The following is a 19,018-nucleotide window of genomic DNA, read 5'->3' on the forward strand; positions in this document are numbered from 1 at the left end:
TGTCTGTCGTAATGTGTAAAAAGGGAACGCTGTCTGCCGTATTGTGTAAAAAGGGGGACGCTGTCTGCCGTAATGTGTAAAAAAGGAGACGCTGTCTACCGTAATGTGTAAAGAGGGGGACGCTGTCTGCCGTAATGTGTAAAAAGGGGGATGCTGTCTGCCTTAATGTGTAAAAAGGGGGACGCTGTCTGCCGTAATGTGTAAAAAGGGGACGCTGTCTGCCATAATGTGTAAAAGGGGGACGCTGTCTGCCTTAATGTGTAAAAGGGGGACGCTGTCTGCCGTAATATGTAAAAAGTGGACGCTGTCTGTGGTAATGTGTAAAAAGGGGAGGCTGTCTGCCATAATGTGTAAAAAGGGGGATGCTGTCTGCCGTAATGTGTAAAAAAGGAGACGCTGTCAGCCGTAATGTGTAAAAAGGAGACGCTGTCTGCCGTAATGTGTAAAAAGGGGGACGCTGTCTGTCGTAATGTGTAAAAAGGGGATGCTGTCTGCCGTAATGTGTAAAAAGGGGGATGCTGTCTGCCGTAATGTGTAAAAAAGGAGACGCTGTCTGCTGTAATGTGTAAAAAGGGGACGCTGTCTGTCTTAATATGTAAAAAGGGGACGCTCTCTGCCGTAATGTGTAAAAAGGGGGACGCTGTCTGCCTTAATGTGTAAAAAGGGGGACGCAGTCTGCCGTAATGTGTAAAAAGGGTACGCTGTCTGCCGTAATGTGTAAAAAGGGGACGCTGTCTGCCTTAATGTGTAAAAAGGGGATGCTGTCTGCCATAATGTGTAAAAGGTGTACGCTGTCTACCTTAATGTGTAAAAGTGGGACGCTGTCTGCCGTAATGTGTAAAAAGGGGGACGCTGTCTGCCGTAATGTGTAAAAAGGGGGACGCTGTATGTCGTAATGTGTAAAAAGGGGGACGCTGTCTGCCGTAATGTGTAAAAAAGGAGACGCTGTCTGCCGTAATGTGTAAAGAGGGGGATGCTGTCTGCCGTAATGTGTAAAAAGGGGGACGCTGTCTGCCTTAATGTGTAAAAAGGGGGACACTGTCTGCCATAATGTGTAAAAAGGGGGACGCTGTATGTCGTAATGTGTAAAAAGGGGGACGCTGTCTGCCGTAATGTGTAAAAAAGGAGACGCTGTCTGCCGTAATGTGTAAAGAGGGGGATGCTGTCTGTCTTAATGTGTAAAAAGGGGGATGCAGTCTGCCGTAATAAGTAAAAAGGGGACGCTGTCTGCCGTAATGTGTAAAAAGGGGACGCTGTCTGCCTTAATGTGTAAAAAGGGGATGCTGTCTGCCATAATGTGTAAAAGGGGTACGCTGTCTGCCTTAATGTGTAAAAGGGGGACGCTGTCTGCCGTAATGTGTAAAAAGGGGACGCTGTCTGCCGTAATGTGTAAAAAGGGGGACGCTGTATGTCGTAATGTGTAAAAAGGGGATGCTGTCTGCCATAATGTGTAAAAAGGGGGACGCTGTCTGCCGTAATGTGTAAAAAAGGAGACGCTGTCTGCTGTAATATGTAAAAAGGGGGATGCTGTCTGTCGTAATGTGTAAAAAGGGGATGCTGTCTGCCATAATGTGTAAAAAGGGGGATGCTGTCTGCCGTAATGTGTAAAAAAGGAGACGCTGTCTGTCGTAATGTGTAAAAAGGGACGCTGTCTGCCGTAATGTGTAAAAAGAGACGCTGTCTGCCGTAATGTGTAAAAAGGGGGACGCTGCCTGCCGTAATGTGTAAAAAAGGAGACACTGTCTGCTGTAATGTGTAAAAAGGGGACGCTGCCTGCCGTAATGTGTAAAAAGGGGGATGCTGTCTGCCGTAATGTGTAAAAAGGGGGACGCTATCTGCCTTAATGTGTAAAAAGGGGGACGCAGTCTGCCGTATTGTGTAAAAAGGGGGATGCTATCTGCCGTAATGTGTAAAAAGGAGGACGCTGTCTATCGTAATGTGTAAAAAGGGACGCTGTCTGCCGTAATGTGTAAAAAGGGACGCTGTCTGCCGTAATGTGTAAAAAGGGGGATGCTGTCTGCCGTAATGTGTAAAAAAGGAGACACTGTCTGCTGTAATGTGTAAAAAGGGGACGCTGCCTGCCGTAATGTGTAAAAAGGGGGATGCTGTCTGCCGTAATGTGTAAAAAGGGGGACGCTATCTGCCTTAATGTGTAAAAAGGGGGACGCAGTCTGCTGTAATGTGTAAAAAGGGGACGCTGTCTGCCGTAATGTGTAAAAAGGGGACGCTGTCTGCCTTAATGTGTTAAAAGGGGATGCTGTCTGCCATAATGTGTAAAAGGGGTATGCTGTCTGCCTTAATGTGTAAAAGGGGGACGCTGTCTGCCGTAATGTGTAAAAAGGGGACGCTGTCTGCCGTAATGTGTAAAAATGGGGACGCTGTATATCGTAATGTGTAAAAAGGGGACGCTGTCTGCCGTAATGTGTAAAAAGGGGGATGCTGTCTGCCGTAATGTGTAAAAAAGGAGACGCTGTCTGCCGTAATGTGTAAAAAGGGGGACGCTGTCTGCCGTAATGTGTAAAAAGAGGGACGCTGTCTGCCGTAATGTGTAAAAATGGGAATGCAGCCTGCCGTAATGTGTAAAAAGGGGGACGCTGTCTGCCCTAATGTGTAAAAAGGGGACGCTGTCTGCCATAATGTGTAAAAAGGGGACGCTGTCTGCCTTAATGTGTTAAAATGGGATGCTGTCTGTCATAATGTGTAAAAGGGGGACGCTGTTTGCCGTAATGTGTAAAAGGGGGACGCTGTCTGCCTTAATGTGTAAAAAGGGGACGCTGTCTGCCGTAATGTGTAAAATGGGGATGCTGTCTGCCGTAATGTGTAAAATGGGGATGCTGTCTGCCGTAATGTGCAAAAAGGGGACTCTGTCTGCCGTAATGTGTAAAAAGGGGACACTGTCTGCCGTAATGTGTAAAAGGGGCTCTACCTGGTGTAGTGGCGCTACTGTGCAGCGTAATTTAAATAATGGAGACTACTGTGCACCGTAGTATGAATTGGTATTATTTTGTGGCCGTGCCCCTTCCCCATGAAGCCACGCCCCTATATATGTTTTCACACTGCCCCAATCTTGCATGGGGGGGCGCCAATGCCGTTTCTTGCACACAGCGCTAAAATGCCTAGTTACGGCACTGGCCCCGTCACAGTTAATGCCACATCCGCCCACAGAGCTGGCTCCTTTGGCTATCAGGACATGCTGGGATTTGTAGTTCCATAAATTGCTGAAGAACTATGGTCATTTTTAAACATACTTAAAAATAATGTGACACACAAAAGAGGAGATGTACTGTATCAAACCTTGGACAAATTCCAAATTCTTAATTTTATCTCTCTCCAGGGCTTTATCTCAAAGTAAGAATGAACTTTACATCATTAGAATATATACATTTCAGGACATTACACTTCCGAAATTACACTTTTGCAGCTGGTTAATTTTTGGTCCTGGTAGAACCAGGGCCGTCTTTTCGTATGGGCTCAATGGGCTCTTGCCCAAGGGCCCCAGGAGTCTAAGGGCCCTAGGCTGATAGCTGAGGGTCCCCTCTTTCCAGGGGTACCAGATTTTTGAAAATCAGCCCTGGGGAACCGGAGATATCTGACTTCGAAGCAGTGGTCCCCATCCAAATCTGTTAATTGCTCTTCCCAGCCAGATATCTCGGGTTCTGTCTGACTTAGAGTTTTCCTGAGGGTATTCTCCAAATGATGAGACTCCCCTCTTTCAGTGGACACTGGCAGCTTGTCTCTACTATACCCAGAACCAGAGATATAAGCCTTCAAGCAGCTGGTCCCTGCTCCAGCTCCACACATCTGGTTTGCAGTTTTATAAATTTGCCGGTAGATTGCTCTGGCTCCTGAACTCTGATCCCCAAGTCCCCAGAACCTCCTGAAAGGTGGGACTCTCTAGTGTTTTATCGCATTCAAGGCTAAGAAATCTATTTCCAGGAACTGGAGATATCTGCAGTCAAGCAAGCTGACCTCCCACCAGAAAATTATGAATATTAAGCCCACTCCACTATCCAACCCTCCCCTGCGTATTACACACCCCCTACCACTCTGAAAGTTATGTACTAGGGCCCCTTCATTCAGCCCGATGCCTCTTCTACAGTTTAGTGTTCTCCCTCCCACCCCATCTCCCACTGTCTGTGCAGTAAAGGAGTAATTAGCAGAAATTACTGCTCCAGGTCCTACATACGGAGCGGAAGACAGAACACCCCCTACTGCCCACTGGACAGCAAAGCTGCTGCTGATAGCACCCCCCACCCCTACCGCTGGAGGATGGGTAGGGGGCCCCAGTGCATTGCTGTGCCCAGGGGCCTACACTGCTGTTAAAACGGCCCTGGGTAGAACGTTTGAACAAAGATCACTCAAGTTTCATATACCTAGAAAAATATCTCCATATATGTTAGAGATCATTCGGCAAGACCGGGTTGACTTTTAGGATTATGGATTTTGAAAAACCTAAGTGATGTTTACAGAAGATTGGAGGTTTTAACAGTTAAATATCTGAATTTGGATCCTCACCTTGCTGTAATGTCCACAGTAAAATCATTATCATCCACAAAGAAAGAATTCTGCGGGCAGTCCAACAGGACCTCAAAACTTGGCAAAACTAAGGAGAGAAAATGACATTACATTAACATACCGGTATACAGTCTTACTGGATTAGTAAGTCATCTTGGAAGTTTTTTCTTACAATATGTGAAAAAATAGACCCAGAGAAACTATTTTGTAAAGTCAACCAAAGTTCTATAGCTAATGGATTGCAAGATGGTACATGGTAGAGAGAGTATCTAGCAGTTATCTTTCCTGCAGATTCTTAACTCACATACAGGGTGTGTGTGTGTGTGTGTGTGTGTGTGTGTGTGTGTGTGTGTGTGTGTGTGTGTGTGTGTGTGTGTGTGTGTGTGTGTTTGTGTGTGTATCTCTTAAATGTGCTTTTGCATTTTCCATTTTATTACTATACATATTTATTTAAATATAAGTAATAAGTAGGACTAATGCTTAACATTTACATATTCATACTTTCAATATTCAGTAAGGATTGCAAATTCTGCTAATTAGCAGAATTTGCAATCCTTTTGCTAGCATGTTGGGGGCCGACCATCGCTGGGCAAGGCCGTCCCAGGATGCTGACCGCCGCCTCCCCCCCATTCAACAAGCAGAAATTGTAAACGCATCGCAATTTATGCTTGTTAGCAGACATAGAGGATGCCTCCTGCCGGCGCGCGCAGGAGGCCCGTCACCATGTTCCCGATCGTGGCGGCTGAGTGTGACATCACCGTCACGTCCCTATTCGTGCCGCACCGCCCCCAGTTTGGCCGCCTCCACTCCCGCAATGCTCCGTCTCCGCGTTGCCGCCCCCCCCACCGCCCAGCGACCGCCTCTGACTGATTGACAGGCAGAGGCGATTGCATTTTCTGCGCCCCCCCCCGCAGAAAATGGGGGCGCAGGACGGGCGCTGTGCATGCGCCCGCATCTTTTTCTCATTTTTTGCGGTTGGATCCCACACTGAGATCCAACCTGAATTAGGCCCTGTGTTTGCAAAGTAAACCAGCCATGCAAAGCTGCAAAGGAAATAAACCATGCATCTACCTTACAGAACTTCATCGCTTATTACAGGTAAATGTACAGGATTGTGGGCCAAGATAGGGACCTCTGCCTGGAGAGATGTGTCTACAACATCTCAAGTGAGGAGTTAGTCCATGATAAATATGGACTAAAGGGCTCATGCTGAGTTGGGCATATGTTAGTGTGCTTCATGAAGCAGTGAAAAGTGTGGAGAAGTGAGCAAGTGGAGAAGTTGCCCACGGCAACCAATCAGCATTGAAGTAACATTTATCATTTGCATACTATACAATTGTACGGAGCAGCTGATTGGTTGCAACGGGCAACTTCTCCACAGGCTCACTTCTCCACTCTTTTCACTCCTTCATGAACAGACCCCTTAGGGCGGGATGTACTAAAGGGAAAATGCAGTAAAACCCCCGTTCCGGGGGTTTTACCGCTTTTTCATATGTACTAAGACCCGGCTGCCAAGGGTATCGCCATCTTTTTATGGTGATAGCCTATAGAAGCCTATGGGCTTCTTTCCGCAACATGCCGCACTCGCCGCACACGCCGACCCCCCCACTCACCTGTTTCCTGGCAGCCTGCTCCAGGATTCCCCGCCTGCACCTCCCACGCATCACAGCCTTATCGTCTTCCGGCGGCAGGCAGGAGAAGGAGGAGCCATGGGACTCCCAGCACACGTCACCTCCCGGTGCTGGGAGGTGACGGAGGTCGCCGCAAACCCTCTCCTCAGCGCTATCAGTGATCGCAGGGCACCCCTGGCATTGCATTGCGATCCTAATCACATATGTTACTACATATGCAATTAGCATCGTTGCGATGACCGTCGATCCTGATAGTACATCCCGCCCATAGTATGAAATGAATACATTTGTGCTGCTTTTGTTGAGAATAAATGGTGTATGCCCATGTCCATATATAGGAATTTGGTTCCCGCACCTTCTTATGCTTGGAGAGAAAGAAAGGTCATGGGGAGGGGCGTGCAAATACAGGCCAAGAATAGTAAAGGCGTGTTTGCATTAAGATCCCCACTTTCAGCATCTCTAACACCGCTGGAGATTTTTGACATGTCACCATCAACGTGCCAATGGTCGCATCATTGACACTTGCACCAACCTCATGGCAAGTGCAATTTCTCCATCTCAACATAGGGCCTTACTCACCGATGGTTACTGATCGTTGCATGTACAGATTAATGGATGTGACGATGGTTGCTTTGTCCCTTAAACCTCTGCATGACTGACATGCTGCAACTGTCTGGGGGCAGGGCGGGGTGGTGACAGCAAGTGCTTTTAAAAACTGTGTTGTGCCGATACCAGGGTCTGCATCTTCTGACCCACATTTCCTGGCCCCTGCAGCATGAAAACCCCTGGAAAAATCCTGCACATTCTGAGGGCTACTCAGATGCCCCATGTTCGTGCAGATGATCCGATGCTGCATCTTCGGATCACTATTTACACACAAGGCACCTCCTGCAGCTTTGGCATATTTTCTGTGGCCATCACCACAACCACACTAGCCTATTGAGCTCTGTGGCTTTTCCTCTTTTAGCAGTGTGCTGCTGCAGGCACATTTGCTGTCAGTGTCCCGGCCAGCTTCGTCTCTCCATCCTCATTGATGCTGGGAGGAGTCGGGCTAAGCATCAGTGAGGATGGAGAGCCAGAGCCAGCGGTGACACTGACAGCAGCACACTGCTAAAAGGGGAAAAACCACGGAGCACAGGAGGTGAGGTCGGTGTGGCTGACGCAGTGTATCTGGGTGCAGGGGGGGGGGGAGAGAGGGGGTAGGCTCCGGAAGCCGTCAGAGCCCTGTACCAGCAACAACAACACCTATGGATGCTATGTTGCAGACTATGGATCTATGGGGCAGGCTAGATGGGCCAAGTGGTTCTTATCTGCCGTCAAATTCTCTGTTTCTATGTATGTTGATGTACACAGTGGAGGTGGCGCAGCATTTGCATATTTTTGCACAGCTGCTGCATACAAATTCACAGCTTGGAAGGCCTTTGTTTCCATCTGTGGATCAGGCCCACCACAGCTCATGGGTATAAATACTACATTGGCTCAACTATATTTTTACATGCACCTTTGTACACGCTTATACATCCAATCAGCGTGAACAGCTATTTGCATTAAAGTATTTCTACCATGATTGGAGATCACTGCATTTGCAGGGAAGATACTGTATGCCTTGGTTTGTATAACTATGGGTCAGAGATTAATCATCGTATTCTGTGTAAACAAATGAAACCAGTATTACCGTTGTCTTTCTACTCACCATACTCTTTGACCTCGAACTCTGTGCGGAAAATTTCCTGAGGAGCTACTTGAAATTTACAAACAATCTGCCAAATTCCGTCACTGTAAGGGAAAATAATTTCTTACTACTGTATATAACAGAAGCAGGCGGGGATTACAGGGCCCTGTACATACAGTGATCTGTCAGCTTGGTGTGACCAATGAAAATACAATTACAACTAACATTTTTCAATATTTTATGTCTTGATATATACAGTAGTTACATGGTTAATTGCTATGTGCTATCTCCAAACTGTGTGTTATTGTGCATGACTCATCTGTCTAAATAACATCACATGTCTGAGAAACTATTATACACCAAACTTAAAGGTCAGACTGTCTACACTTTATTTGCAATACTTGTTCATATGCCTCTATAAAAGCATATGCATGTGCCCAAGTCTATCACTGTGTTATTGGAGTGCCATAGTACTGTACAGCTGTACAGCACTTAGCCCAAGAGAGATTGATCCCTTATATAATTAACTGCTGTTTGTCTTCTATCACATGTATCCTGTTATATTTAATAATACCTACTCTGGTTTGAAATCCTTACTCAAATCTGCTATGCACCTACCAACTTGTAGTCATCTGCCCATTGGCATATCTGTAATGGATGCAAGGTGTGCTGTGCACACTGGTTCCTGGGTCCAAGGGGCCCAAATAGCATGCCCTGCACCCACTACTAATTACCAAGTCCGCTCCTCCCAGAGTATACTTGCCTTCATCTGGGAAGTGGGTCCCTCCACCAAGGCAGATGCCATCTTCCCAGTGACATCTTCGGGAAGATAGCATCGCAGATTGAGAGCAAAGTCTCTGGAGAGACTTTGCCTTCTAGTGCACATGCGCCATCTTCCAAAATATCACTGGATATCACCAAGGATGGGGACCTGCTTCCTGGCAAGGCAAATTAGGAAGAGGTTGCCCTCCCCTGCAAGAGAGGCATAGAATAGGGGGAGAGGGTGGGGTATACTATAAAACTATACACAAAGAGAGGCATAGAATAGGGGGAAGGGGGGGTATACTATAATACTATACATAAAGAGGCATAGAATAGGGGGAGAGGGGGGGTGTACTATACACAAAGAGGCATAGAATAGGGGGAGGGGGGTATACTATACACAAAGAGAGGCATAGAATAGGGGGTATACTATACACAAAGAGAGGCATAGAATAGGGGGAGGTATACACAAAGAGATGCATAGAATAGGGGGGAGGGGTATACACAAAGCAGAGGCAAGTCGCCCCCGCTACTATAGATCTGCACCGTCTGTCAGCTTCGTTGTGGGTGGCTGTGCGCACAGCCCAGCCCACCCGTCGTCATGGTCCATCTGACTGCCTCACGGTGTGACGTCAGCACGTCACACCGCGCGCTTTCCCTCCCGCCCACCTTACGCTACCGCTGTTGTCTTGGCTCCCGCCCGCAGGCCCGGCGACAGAGGGGGCAGCCGCAAAGGGGACAAGTGTATAGTGCCCCGAGGGACAGAGGGACCCCGTGGATCAGGAAATAAAAAAAACGGGTCTGGAGCGGACGTCATCAGTGGGCGCCCGCTAGCTGAAGCCGCACGCCAAGTGGAGCACATGAGGTGGGGATTCTATTTAAAGGTATGTTTTTTGTATGCATGTTTTACCTGATGACGGAGTGCTAATAAATTCTCCGAAACATTGTAGTAATACTCTGCATCAACTGTATTTATATCCAAGTGCCGCCGCAATTGTGAGTATAGATATATATTTATTTTGTGTGTGTGTGTGTGTGTGTGTGTATATATATATATATATATATATATATATATATAAAATGTGAATTTTTTTACTCATTCTGTGTGCTATAATGTGAATTTTGGCTCATTCTGTGTGCTATAATGTGAATTTCGGCTCATTCTTTGTGCTATATTCTGTGTGCTATAATGTAAATTTCGGCTCATTCTGTGTGCTATAATGTGAATTTCGGCTCATTCTGTGTGCTATAGTGTGATTTTCGGCTCATTCTGTGTGCTATAATGTGATTTTCGGCTCATTCTGTGTGCTATAATGTGAATTTCGGCTCATTCTGTGTGCTATAATGTGAATTTCGGCTCATACCGTGTGCTATAATGTGAATTTCGGCTCATACGTGTGCTAAAATGTGAAAGGTCTAGTACTAAATAGTATAAGGGGTAGTATAAGGATAGTATAAGGTCTAGTACTAGTATATCCAGTACTAGATAGTATAAGGGGTCCTACTTACACCCTTCACTTTTCCATACCTTCACTTCAAAACTTCCACTTCGACCACTGCACCTACATCTATACATTCACACCCTGACATCTTTATACACAGTGACACCTATTTGTGCAGGAGATGATGATGGTAAGGTGCATGTGGAATTAAAAAGAATGTTCCCAGTATGACATGAAACAGCTGGCGTGTTATGTTGGCACATCCTCTTTCCTTTGTATTTTTTTTTTTTTTTTTGGGGGGGCGCCATTATTGATCTTGCCCTGGGCTCCAAAAACCCTAGTTACGGCTCTGGTCATTTCATAGACTATGCTTGATAAATAAAAAAAGCTAATTGGATGCTTTGGGCAACTTCTCCACTTTATCTCTCTCCAAGGCTTGGTACATCTCATCCCCTGTCTCACTTACTGGGTTCTGTTTAAGTTGGGTACTGCAGATTCCAATCTCCTTCTTTTGTTACCAGATCTGACTGTATGCCAACTCTGCTTGCTGCTCCCACACCTCCTCCACACACTGTACACTCATGGTACAGAAGGGGAAATGGGTACATTTTAACGGGTGTAGTATGGTATGCCGGCGGCCGGGCTCCCGGCGACAAGCATACCGGCGCCGGGAGCCCGGCCGCCGGCATACCGACAGCGTGGTGAGCGCAAATGAGCCCCTTGCCCGCTGCGGGCACGGTGGCGCGCTATGCGCGCCACGCTATTTTATTCTCCCTCCAGGGGGGTCGTGGACCCCCACGAGGGAGAAAAAGTGTTGGTATGCTGGCTGTCGGGATTCCGGCGCCGGTATACTGTGCGCCGGGATCCCGACAGTCGGCATACTGAATGCCACCCCATTTTAACTACACTGAGCTGTGTGCAGGGCCGGTTCTAAGATTTGTGGCGCCCCGGGCAAAATATGGGGGCGTGGCTTCAATTTGGGGCGTGGTCAACGCGCTGAAAGAAAAGATAAAAATAAATAAAAAGTATACTTACCATCCCCGTTCCTGATCCAGACCCCCTCCGCCGCCGGCGCCGCTCTTCTCCTCTCCTCTCCTCTCTTCTCTTCAATCTATGGGAGAGACGTTATTACGTCTCTCCCATAGAACAGCATAGACACTAGAGGTCAATTATGACCCCTAGTGTCTGTGCCACTATGCTGTGCGGTGCGCGATGACGTCATCGCGCATCGCACAGCAAAGGTCCTCTAGACGAAGGGAAACTAGACCGTAGCGTCTAGTTTCCCTTCATGGAGAGGACCTTTGCTGTGCGGTGCGCGATGACGTCATCGCGCACCGCACAACTAAGGTCCTCTCAATGAAGGGAAACTAGACGCTACGCGTCTAGTTCCCTTCAAAGCGGGGGGGCACAGCAGGGCACTGCGGGGGACACAGTGGCGGATCTTGCCCTGGTGCGGCGCCCTCCGGATGGCGCCGGCGCCCTCCTGAAGGTGGCGCCCCGGGCAAAAGTACCGCTTGCCCGTGGCAAGAACCGCCACTGGCTGTGTGTATGCTGGCCTCCTCCTTCTCACATGATGCAAACAATCAACGGTACTGAGAGGGAGCGGGAGCATTTAGTATTGGAATGGACATCGGAATGCGATGGTTTGAAACCATTGATTTTTTGCTTCCAATGTTAGTGTTTTCCCCATTCAATGGCGGTTTTCCAATGTTAGCCGCCATCGAATGATGTGGATGCGATTGCCATCCGATGTTAAAATACAGCTGAATTCAGCTGTTTAACATCGGGAACGGTCACAAATTGCTTTTGCGCATGCGCAAGTCATATCAATACTTTTTTCAATCAAATTCTTTTGATGCGATGGTTAGTTACCATTCATCATTTGATGCTGGGCTTCCGATGTCCATCCCTAGGGTGTGGTATGTAGGGTCGACTAGACTTAGGTCGATAGTGTCTAGGTCGACCACTATTGGTCGACAGTAAGTAGGTCGACAGGGACTATAGGTCGACATGTTCTAGGTCGACATGACACAGCCACCAGAGCTCCTGACTGTCCTGGTTACAATATGTAAATAAGCCTTACATAGATATAAGACAGAGAAGTATATAGACAATTGCACATGTTAAGGTAGACGCACTCCATGGGTGACACTCACTTGGCGATCTCTGGGAGCTCGAAGACCTTTTGTATGATCCCACTGTTGTCACTGGAAGAGAATCGGTCCTTCTTCACCACTATCCCATCAGGGTTCTGGAAAGAGAGAAAAGTCTCCTTAGCCATGCCCCCACAAAAGTAAGTGACACCCCATTTTGGGGACCCAAAAGTTATGCTGACATGTCAAAAAATAGGACTGTTGAAATGTTCTCATCAAATGACAATGCTGGGAGGCACAATTGCTGATAGGAAGGAAAAGACGAGCATGCCAGGGAAAAACCAGGTGATAAACCCACCCAAAGCAATAGGCATACACAATCTACTGTATACATGCAATGTCTCTATATACAGATGGAGCCTCACTCATTTAGCCTTCTCTGGTGCACCTAGGTGCCCCAAGGCTTATTAGCATAAGCCTTTCATCTATTGTTCTCAGCTGCAATACAATACAGAGAGAACAATACAGCAGGGGATTAAGGGGTAGATGTATTAACCTGGAGAAGGCATAAGGAAGTGATAAACCAGTGATAAATGCAGGGTGATTCAGGCACCAGCCAATCACCTCCTGTTAATTTACATATTGGAGCTGATTGGCTGGTGCGTGTATCACCTTGCACATATCACTGGTTTATTACTTCCTTATGCCTTCTCCAGGTTAATACATCTGCCCCTAAATCCAACTGCACTGACTCAGTTAATCCTATTAAAGGGATATATGAGCAGGGTTCCATCTGTATGTGGCAAGCATTTCTAGGTCCTGAGAGTAAGGGCGCCAATATTAGATTTTCATGTTTACCTATCCATATGCATTCCTAGATTATGACTGCATTTGGGGGCACTTCAGTTGAAGAGCATACATGTTGAATGTCAAATTAATTTACTATCTAGAATATATTGCATGTTATATTCAATTCAGGGGCAAACGCAGGATTTCTAAAGGGGGGTTCTAAACGTAATCAACAATATCCTGCTCTGCGGAACAATGGAGCACGAATGGGAGTCGAGGGGAGCAGTAAAAGAACCTAATACTGACCCTGGACATATATGTACACGTTGGACTTTTCATACACTGGATAGTGTATGAAATACAGTATTAATAATTAACGCTATAAAGGCGGGATGTACTAACCTCTCCCGCAGCGTTAACTGGCTGTCTCTGCGACCACCTGTCTCTTCCCCCTGCCCCGGCACTGCTATTCGCTTCTCCCCCTCACTGCCGCGGCCACTCAGGATGCTGGGGCATGCGTGTATGCGCCGATGAATACCAAGGCTCAGCGCGGCATCCACAACGCTGAGTCATGAGTGGCCGCGGCAGTGAGGGGGAGAACCGAATAGCAGCACCGTGGAGGAGACAGGTGGCCGCGGAGAAAGCCCATTAACGCTGTGGGAGAGGTTAATACATCCCGCCCTAAATGGTGTAGAACACTTACTATCTAGGTTTTAGTGACATGCATGCTTGAGCACAGATGGTTAATATAACTGTGGTACTCATTAAGGGGGTAATTCAGACCTGATTGTAGCAGCAAATTTGTTAGTAGTTGGGCAAAACCATGTGCAGTGCAGGGGGGGGGGCAGATATAACATGTGCAGAGAGAGTTAAGGCCCGTACACACTAGGGATGTGCACTTGAAATTTTTCGGGTTTTGTGTTTTGGTTTTGGGTTCGGTTCCGCGGCCGTGTTTTGGGTTCGACCGCGTTTTGGCAAAACCTCACCTAATTTTTTTTGTCGGATTCGGGTGTGTTTTGGATTCGGGTGTTTTTTTCAAAAAACACTAAAAAACAGCTTAAATCATAGAATTTGGGGGTCATTTTGATCCCAAAGTATTATTAACCTCAAAAACCATAATTTCCACTCATTTTCAGTCTATTCTGAATACCTCACACCTCACAATATTATTTTTAGTCCTAAAATTTGCACCGAGGTCGCTGGATGACTAAGCTAAGCGACCCTAGTGGCCGACACAAACACCTGGCCCATCTAGGAGTGGCACTGCAGTGTCACGCAGGATGGCCCTTCCAAAAAACACTCCCCAAACAGCACATGACGCAAAGAAGAAAAAAAGAGGCGCAATGAGGTAGCTGTGTGAGTAAGATAAGCGACCCTAGTGGCCGACACAAACACCTGGCCCATCTAGGAGTGGCACTGCAGTGTCACGCAGGATGGCCCTTCCAAAAAACACTCCCCAAACAGCACATGACGCAAAGAAGAAAAAAAGAGGCGCAATGAGGTAGCTGTGTGAGTAAGATAAGCGACCCTAGTGGCCGACACAAACACCTGGCCCATCTAGGAGTGGCACTGCAGTGTCACGCAGGATGGCCCTTCCAAAAAACACTCCCCAAACAGCACATGACGCAAATAAAAATGAAAGAAAAAAGAGGTGCAAGATGGAATTGTCCTTGGGCCCTCCCCCCCACCCTTATGTTGTATAAACAGGACATGCACACTTTAACCAACCCATCATTTCAGTGACAGGGTCTGCCACACGACTGTGACTGAAATGACGGGTTGGTTTGGACCCCCACCGAAAAAGAAGCAATTAATCTCTCCTTGCACAAACTGGCTCTACAGAGGCAAGATGTCCACCTCATCATCATCCTCCGATATATCACCGTGTACATCCCGCTCCTCACAGATTATCAATACGTCCCCACTGGAATCCACCATCTCAGCTCCCTGTGTACTTTGTGGAGGCAATTGCTGCTGGTCAATGTCTCCACGGAGGAATTGATTATAATTCATTTTAATGAACATCATCTTCTCCACATTTTCTGGAAGAAATCCTCGTACGCAGATTGCTGACAAGGTGAGCGGCGGCACTAAACACTCTTTCGGAGTACACACTTGTGGGAGGGCAACTTAGGTAGAATAAAGCCAGTTTGTGCAAGGGCCTCCAAATTGCCTCTTTTTCCTGCCAGTATAAGTACGGACTGTCTGACGTGCCTACTTGGATGCGGTCACTCATATAATCCTCCACCATTCTTTCAATGGTGAGAGAATCATATGCAGTGACAGTAGACGACATGTCCGTAATCGTTGTCAGGTCCTTCAGTCCGGACCAGATGTCAGCATCAGCAGTCGCTCCAGACTGCCCTGCATCACCGCCAGCGGGTGGGCTCGGAATTCTGAGCCTTTTCCTCGCACCCCCAGTTGCGGGAGAATGTGAAGGAGGAGATGTTGACAGGTCGCGTTCCGCTTGACTTGACAATTTTGTCACCAGCAGGTCTTTGAACCCCAGCAGACTTGTAGAGAAAAAACAGAAGACTGCTTCTACAGCGCCTCAATTGCAGGAGGCTAATAATCAAATTACCCTGATACATGCGCGGCTGAAAAACACTATGTGGGTGTTTGGTTGGAGAATATAGAAACAGACAAAATCAGCTGCGCAAAGTATCAGGGAAAGGACAGTACAATTTTAGGAGAACCGATGTATGTATATAAATTGATTTATTAATGAAAAAGCATAAAATAGCAGTAAAAGATGACATAAAATTGTTGGATATAAAAAGGCACACCTTGACTAAGTTTATCCATTTAAACAGACACCAAATTGTGTCGGTTCTCTATATGGAAGTCCACAAAAGGAAATAAAGTCCAGCTGTTTGTTGGAAAGCAATAGATGGTAATAGCCGTAATGTTATTACTGGAAGTGAATGATCAGTGCAGTAGACATCCCATAATAATAAATTGGGGGAGTGATCCAGTGTTATTTATTGTTCAATTACCTCTCCTTAGGTGGGCTGGTCCAAAGCCGAGCGTCCTCGGCGATGTGTCCTGCAATGCCCACTGTGCGAATGCCGCAGTGGGGACGACTTGTGTCTGCCGGAAAGAGAGATCCAAGGAAGTTTTTAAATCTAGGATCGAGCACGGTGGCCAAAATGTAGTGCTCTGATTTCAACAGATTGACCACCCGTGAATCCTTGTTAAGCGAATTAAGGGCTCCATCCACAAGTCCCACATGCCTAGCGGAATCGCTCCCTTTTAGCTCCTCCTTCAATGCCTACAGCTTCTTCTGCAAAAGCCTGATGAGGGGAATGACCTGACTCAGGCTGGCAGTGTCTGAACTGACTTCACGTGTGGCAAGTTCAAAAGGTTGCAGAACCTTGCACAACGTTGAAATCATTCTCCACTGCGCTTGAGACAGGTACATGATTCCACCTCCTATATCGTGCTCAATTGTATAGGCTTGAATGGCCTTTTGCTGCTCCTCCAACCTCTGAAGCATATAGAGGGTTGAATTCCACCTCGTTACCACTTCTTGCTTCAGATGATGGCAGGGCAGGTTCAGGCGTTTTTGGTGGTGCTCCAGTCTTCTGTACGTGGTGCCTGTACGCCGAAAGTGTCCCGCAATTCTTCTGGCCACCGACAGCATCTCTTGCACGCCCCTGTCATTTTTAAAAAAATTCTGCACCACCAAATTCAAGGTATGTGCAAAACATGGGACGTGCTGGAATTTGCCCATATTTAATGCACACACAATATTGCTGGCGTTGTCCGATGCCACAAATCCACAGGAGAGTCCAATTGGGGTAAGCCATTCCGCGATGATCTTCCTCAGTTGCCGTAAGAGGTTTTCAGCTGTGTGCGTATTCTGGAAACCGGTGATACAAAGCGTAGCCTGCCTAGGAAAGAGTTGGCGTTTGCGAGATGCTGCTACTGGTGCCGCCGCTGCTGTTCTTGCGGCGGGAGTCCATACATCTACCCAGTGGGCTGTCACAGTCATATAGTCCTGACCCTGCCCTGCTCCACTTGTCCACATGTCCGTGGTTAAGTGGACATTGGGTACAACTGCATTTTTTAGGACACTGGTGAGTCTTTTTCTGACGTCCGTGTACATTCTCGGTATCGCCTGCCTAGAGAAGTGGAACCTAGATGGTATTTGGTAACGGGGGCACACTGCCTCAAGAAATTGTCTAGTTCCCTGTGAACTAACGGCGGATACCGGACGCACGTCTAACACCAACATAGTTGTCAAGGCCTCAGTTATCCGCTTTGCAACAGGATGACTGCTGTGATATTTCATCTTCCTCGCAAAGGACTGTTGGACAGTCAATTGCTTGGTGGAAGTAGTAAAAGTGGGCTTACGACTTCCCCTCTGGGATGACCATCGACTCCCAGCAGCAACAACAGCAGCGCCAGCAGCAGTAGGCGTTACACGCAAGGATGCATCGGAGGAATCCCAGGCAGGAGAGGACTCGTCAGAATTGCCAGTGACATGGCATGCAGGACTATTGGCATTCCTGGGGAAGGAGGAAATTGACACTGAGGGAGTTGGTGGGGTGGTTTGCGTGAGCTTGGTTACAAGAGGAAGGGATTTACTGGTCAGTGGACTGCTTCCGCTGTCGCCCAAAGTTTTTGAACTTGTCACTGACTTATTATGAATGCGCTGCAGGTGACGTATAAGGGAGGATGTTCCGAGGTGGTTAACGTCCTTACCCCTACTTATTACAGCTTGACAAAGGCAACACACGGCTTGACACCTGTTGTCCGCATTTCTGGTGAAATACTTCCACACCGAAGAGCTGATTTTTTTGGTATTTTCACCAGGCATGTCAACGGCCCTATTCCTCCCACGGACAACAGGTGTCTCCCCGGGTGCCTGACTTAAACAAACCACCTCACCATCAGAATCCTCCTTGTCAAATTCCTCCCCAGCGCCAGCAACACCCATATCCTCCTCATCCTGGTGTACTTCAACACTGACATCTTCAATCTGACTATCAGGAACTGGACTGCGGGTGCTCCTTCCAGCACTTGCAGGGGGCGTGCAAATGGTGGAAGGCGCATGCTCTTCATGTCCAGTGTTGGGAAGGTCAGGCATCGCAACCGACACAATTGGACTCTCCTTGTGGATTTGGGATTTCGAAGAACGCACAGTTCTTTGCGGTGCTTTTGCCAGCTTGAGTCTTTTCAGTTTTCTAGCGAGAGGCTGAGTGCTTCCATCCTCATGTGAAGCTGAACCACTAGCCATGAACATAGGCCAGGGCCTCAGCCGTTCCTTGCCACTCCGTGTGGTAAATGGCATATTGGCAAGTTTACGCTTCTCCGACGACAATTTTATTTTAGATTTTGGAGTCCTTTTTTTACTGATATTTGGTGTTTTGGATTTTACATGCTCTGTACTATGACATTGGGCATCGGCCTTGGCAGACGACGTTGCTGGCATTTCATCGTCTCGGCCATGACTAGTGGCAGCAGCTTAAGCACGAGGTGGAAGAGGATCTTGATCTTTCCCTAATTTTGGAACCTCAACATTTTTGTTCTCCATATTTTAATAGGCACAACTAAAAGGCACCTCAGGTAAACAATGGAGATGGATGGATACTAGTATACTTATGGATGGACGAGCGACTGCCGACACAAAGGTAGCTACAGCCATGGACTACCGTACTGTGTCTGCTGCTAATATAGACTGGATGATAAGGAGATGAAATTAATATATATATATATATATATATAATATCACTAGTACTGCAGCCGGACAGGTATATATATTTATTATGTAATGACTGATGACGGACCTGCTGGACACTGTCAGCTCAGCAGCACCGCAGACTGCTACAGTAAGCTACTATAGTAGTATGTATAAAGAAGAAAGAAAAAAAAAAACCACGGGTAGGTGGTATACAATTATGGATGGACGAGCGACTGCCGACACAGAGGTAGCTACAGCCGTGGACTACCGTACTGTGTCTGCTGCTAATATAGACTGGATGATAAGGAGATGAAATTAATATATATATATATATATAATATCACTAGTACTGCAGCCGGACAGGTATATATATTTATTATGTAATGACTGATGACGGACCTGCTGGACACTGTCAGCTCAGCAGCACC

At 47.2% G+C, this 19,018-nt stretch overlaps 1 protein-coding gene across 1 annotated transcript in view; it reads right to left on the reverse strand.

Annotated features, from left to right (window-relative positions):
- Positions 1 to 19,018, reverse strand: part of LOC134936115 (complement C3-like) — a 159,736-nt gene that overhangs the window by 82,432 nt on the left and 58,286 nt on the right. The window contains exons 5-7 of the mRNA XM_063931025.1: positions 12,179 to 12,273; positions 7,840 to 7,922; positions 4,516 to 4,603 (exon numbers count right to left, since the gene is read on the reverse strand). Of these exons, the coding sequence (XP_063787095.1) occupies positions 4,516 to 4,603; positions 7,840 to 7,922; positions 12,179 to 12,273 (266 nt within the window). The remainder of the gene's footprint in view (positions 1 to 4,515; positions 4,604 to 7,839; positions 7,923 to 12,178; positions 12,274 to 19,018) is intronic.

Source organism: Pseudophryne corroboree, chromosome 6, assembly GCF_028390025.1.
Source record: "Pseudophryne corroboree isolate aPseCor3 chromosome 6, aPseCor3.hap2, whole genome shotgun sequence".
Classification (NCBI taxonomy): domain Eukaryota; kingdom Metazoa; phylum Chordata; class Amphibia; order Anura; family Myobatrachidae; genus Pseudophryne; species Pseudophryne corroboree.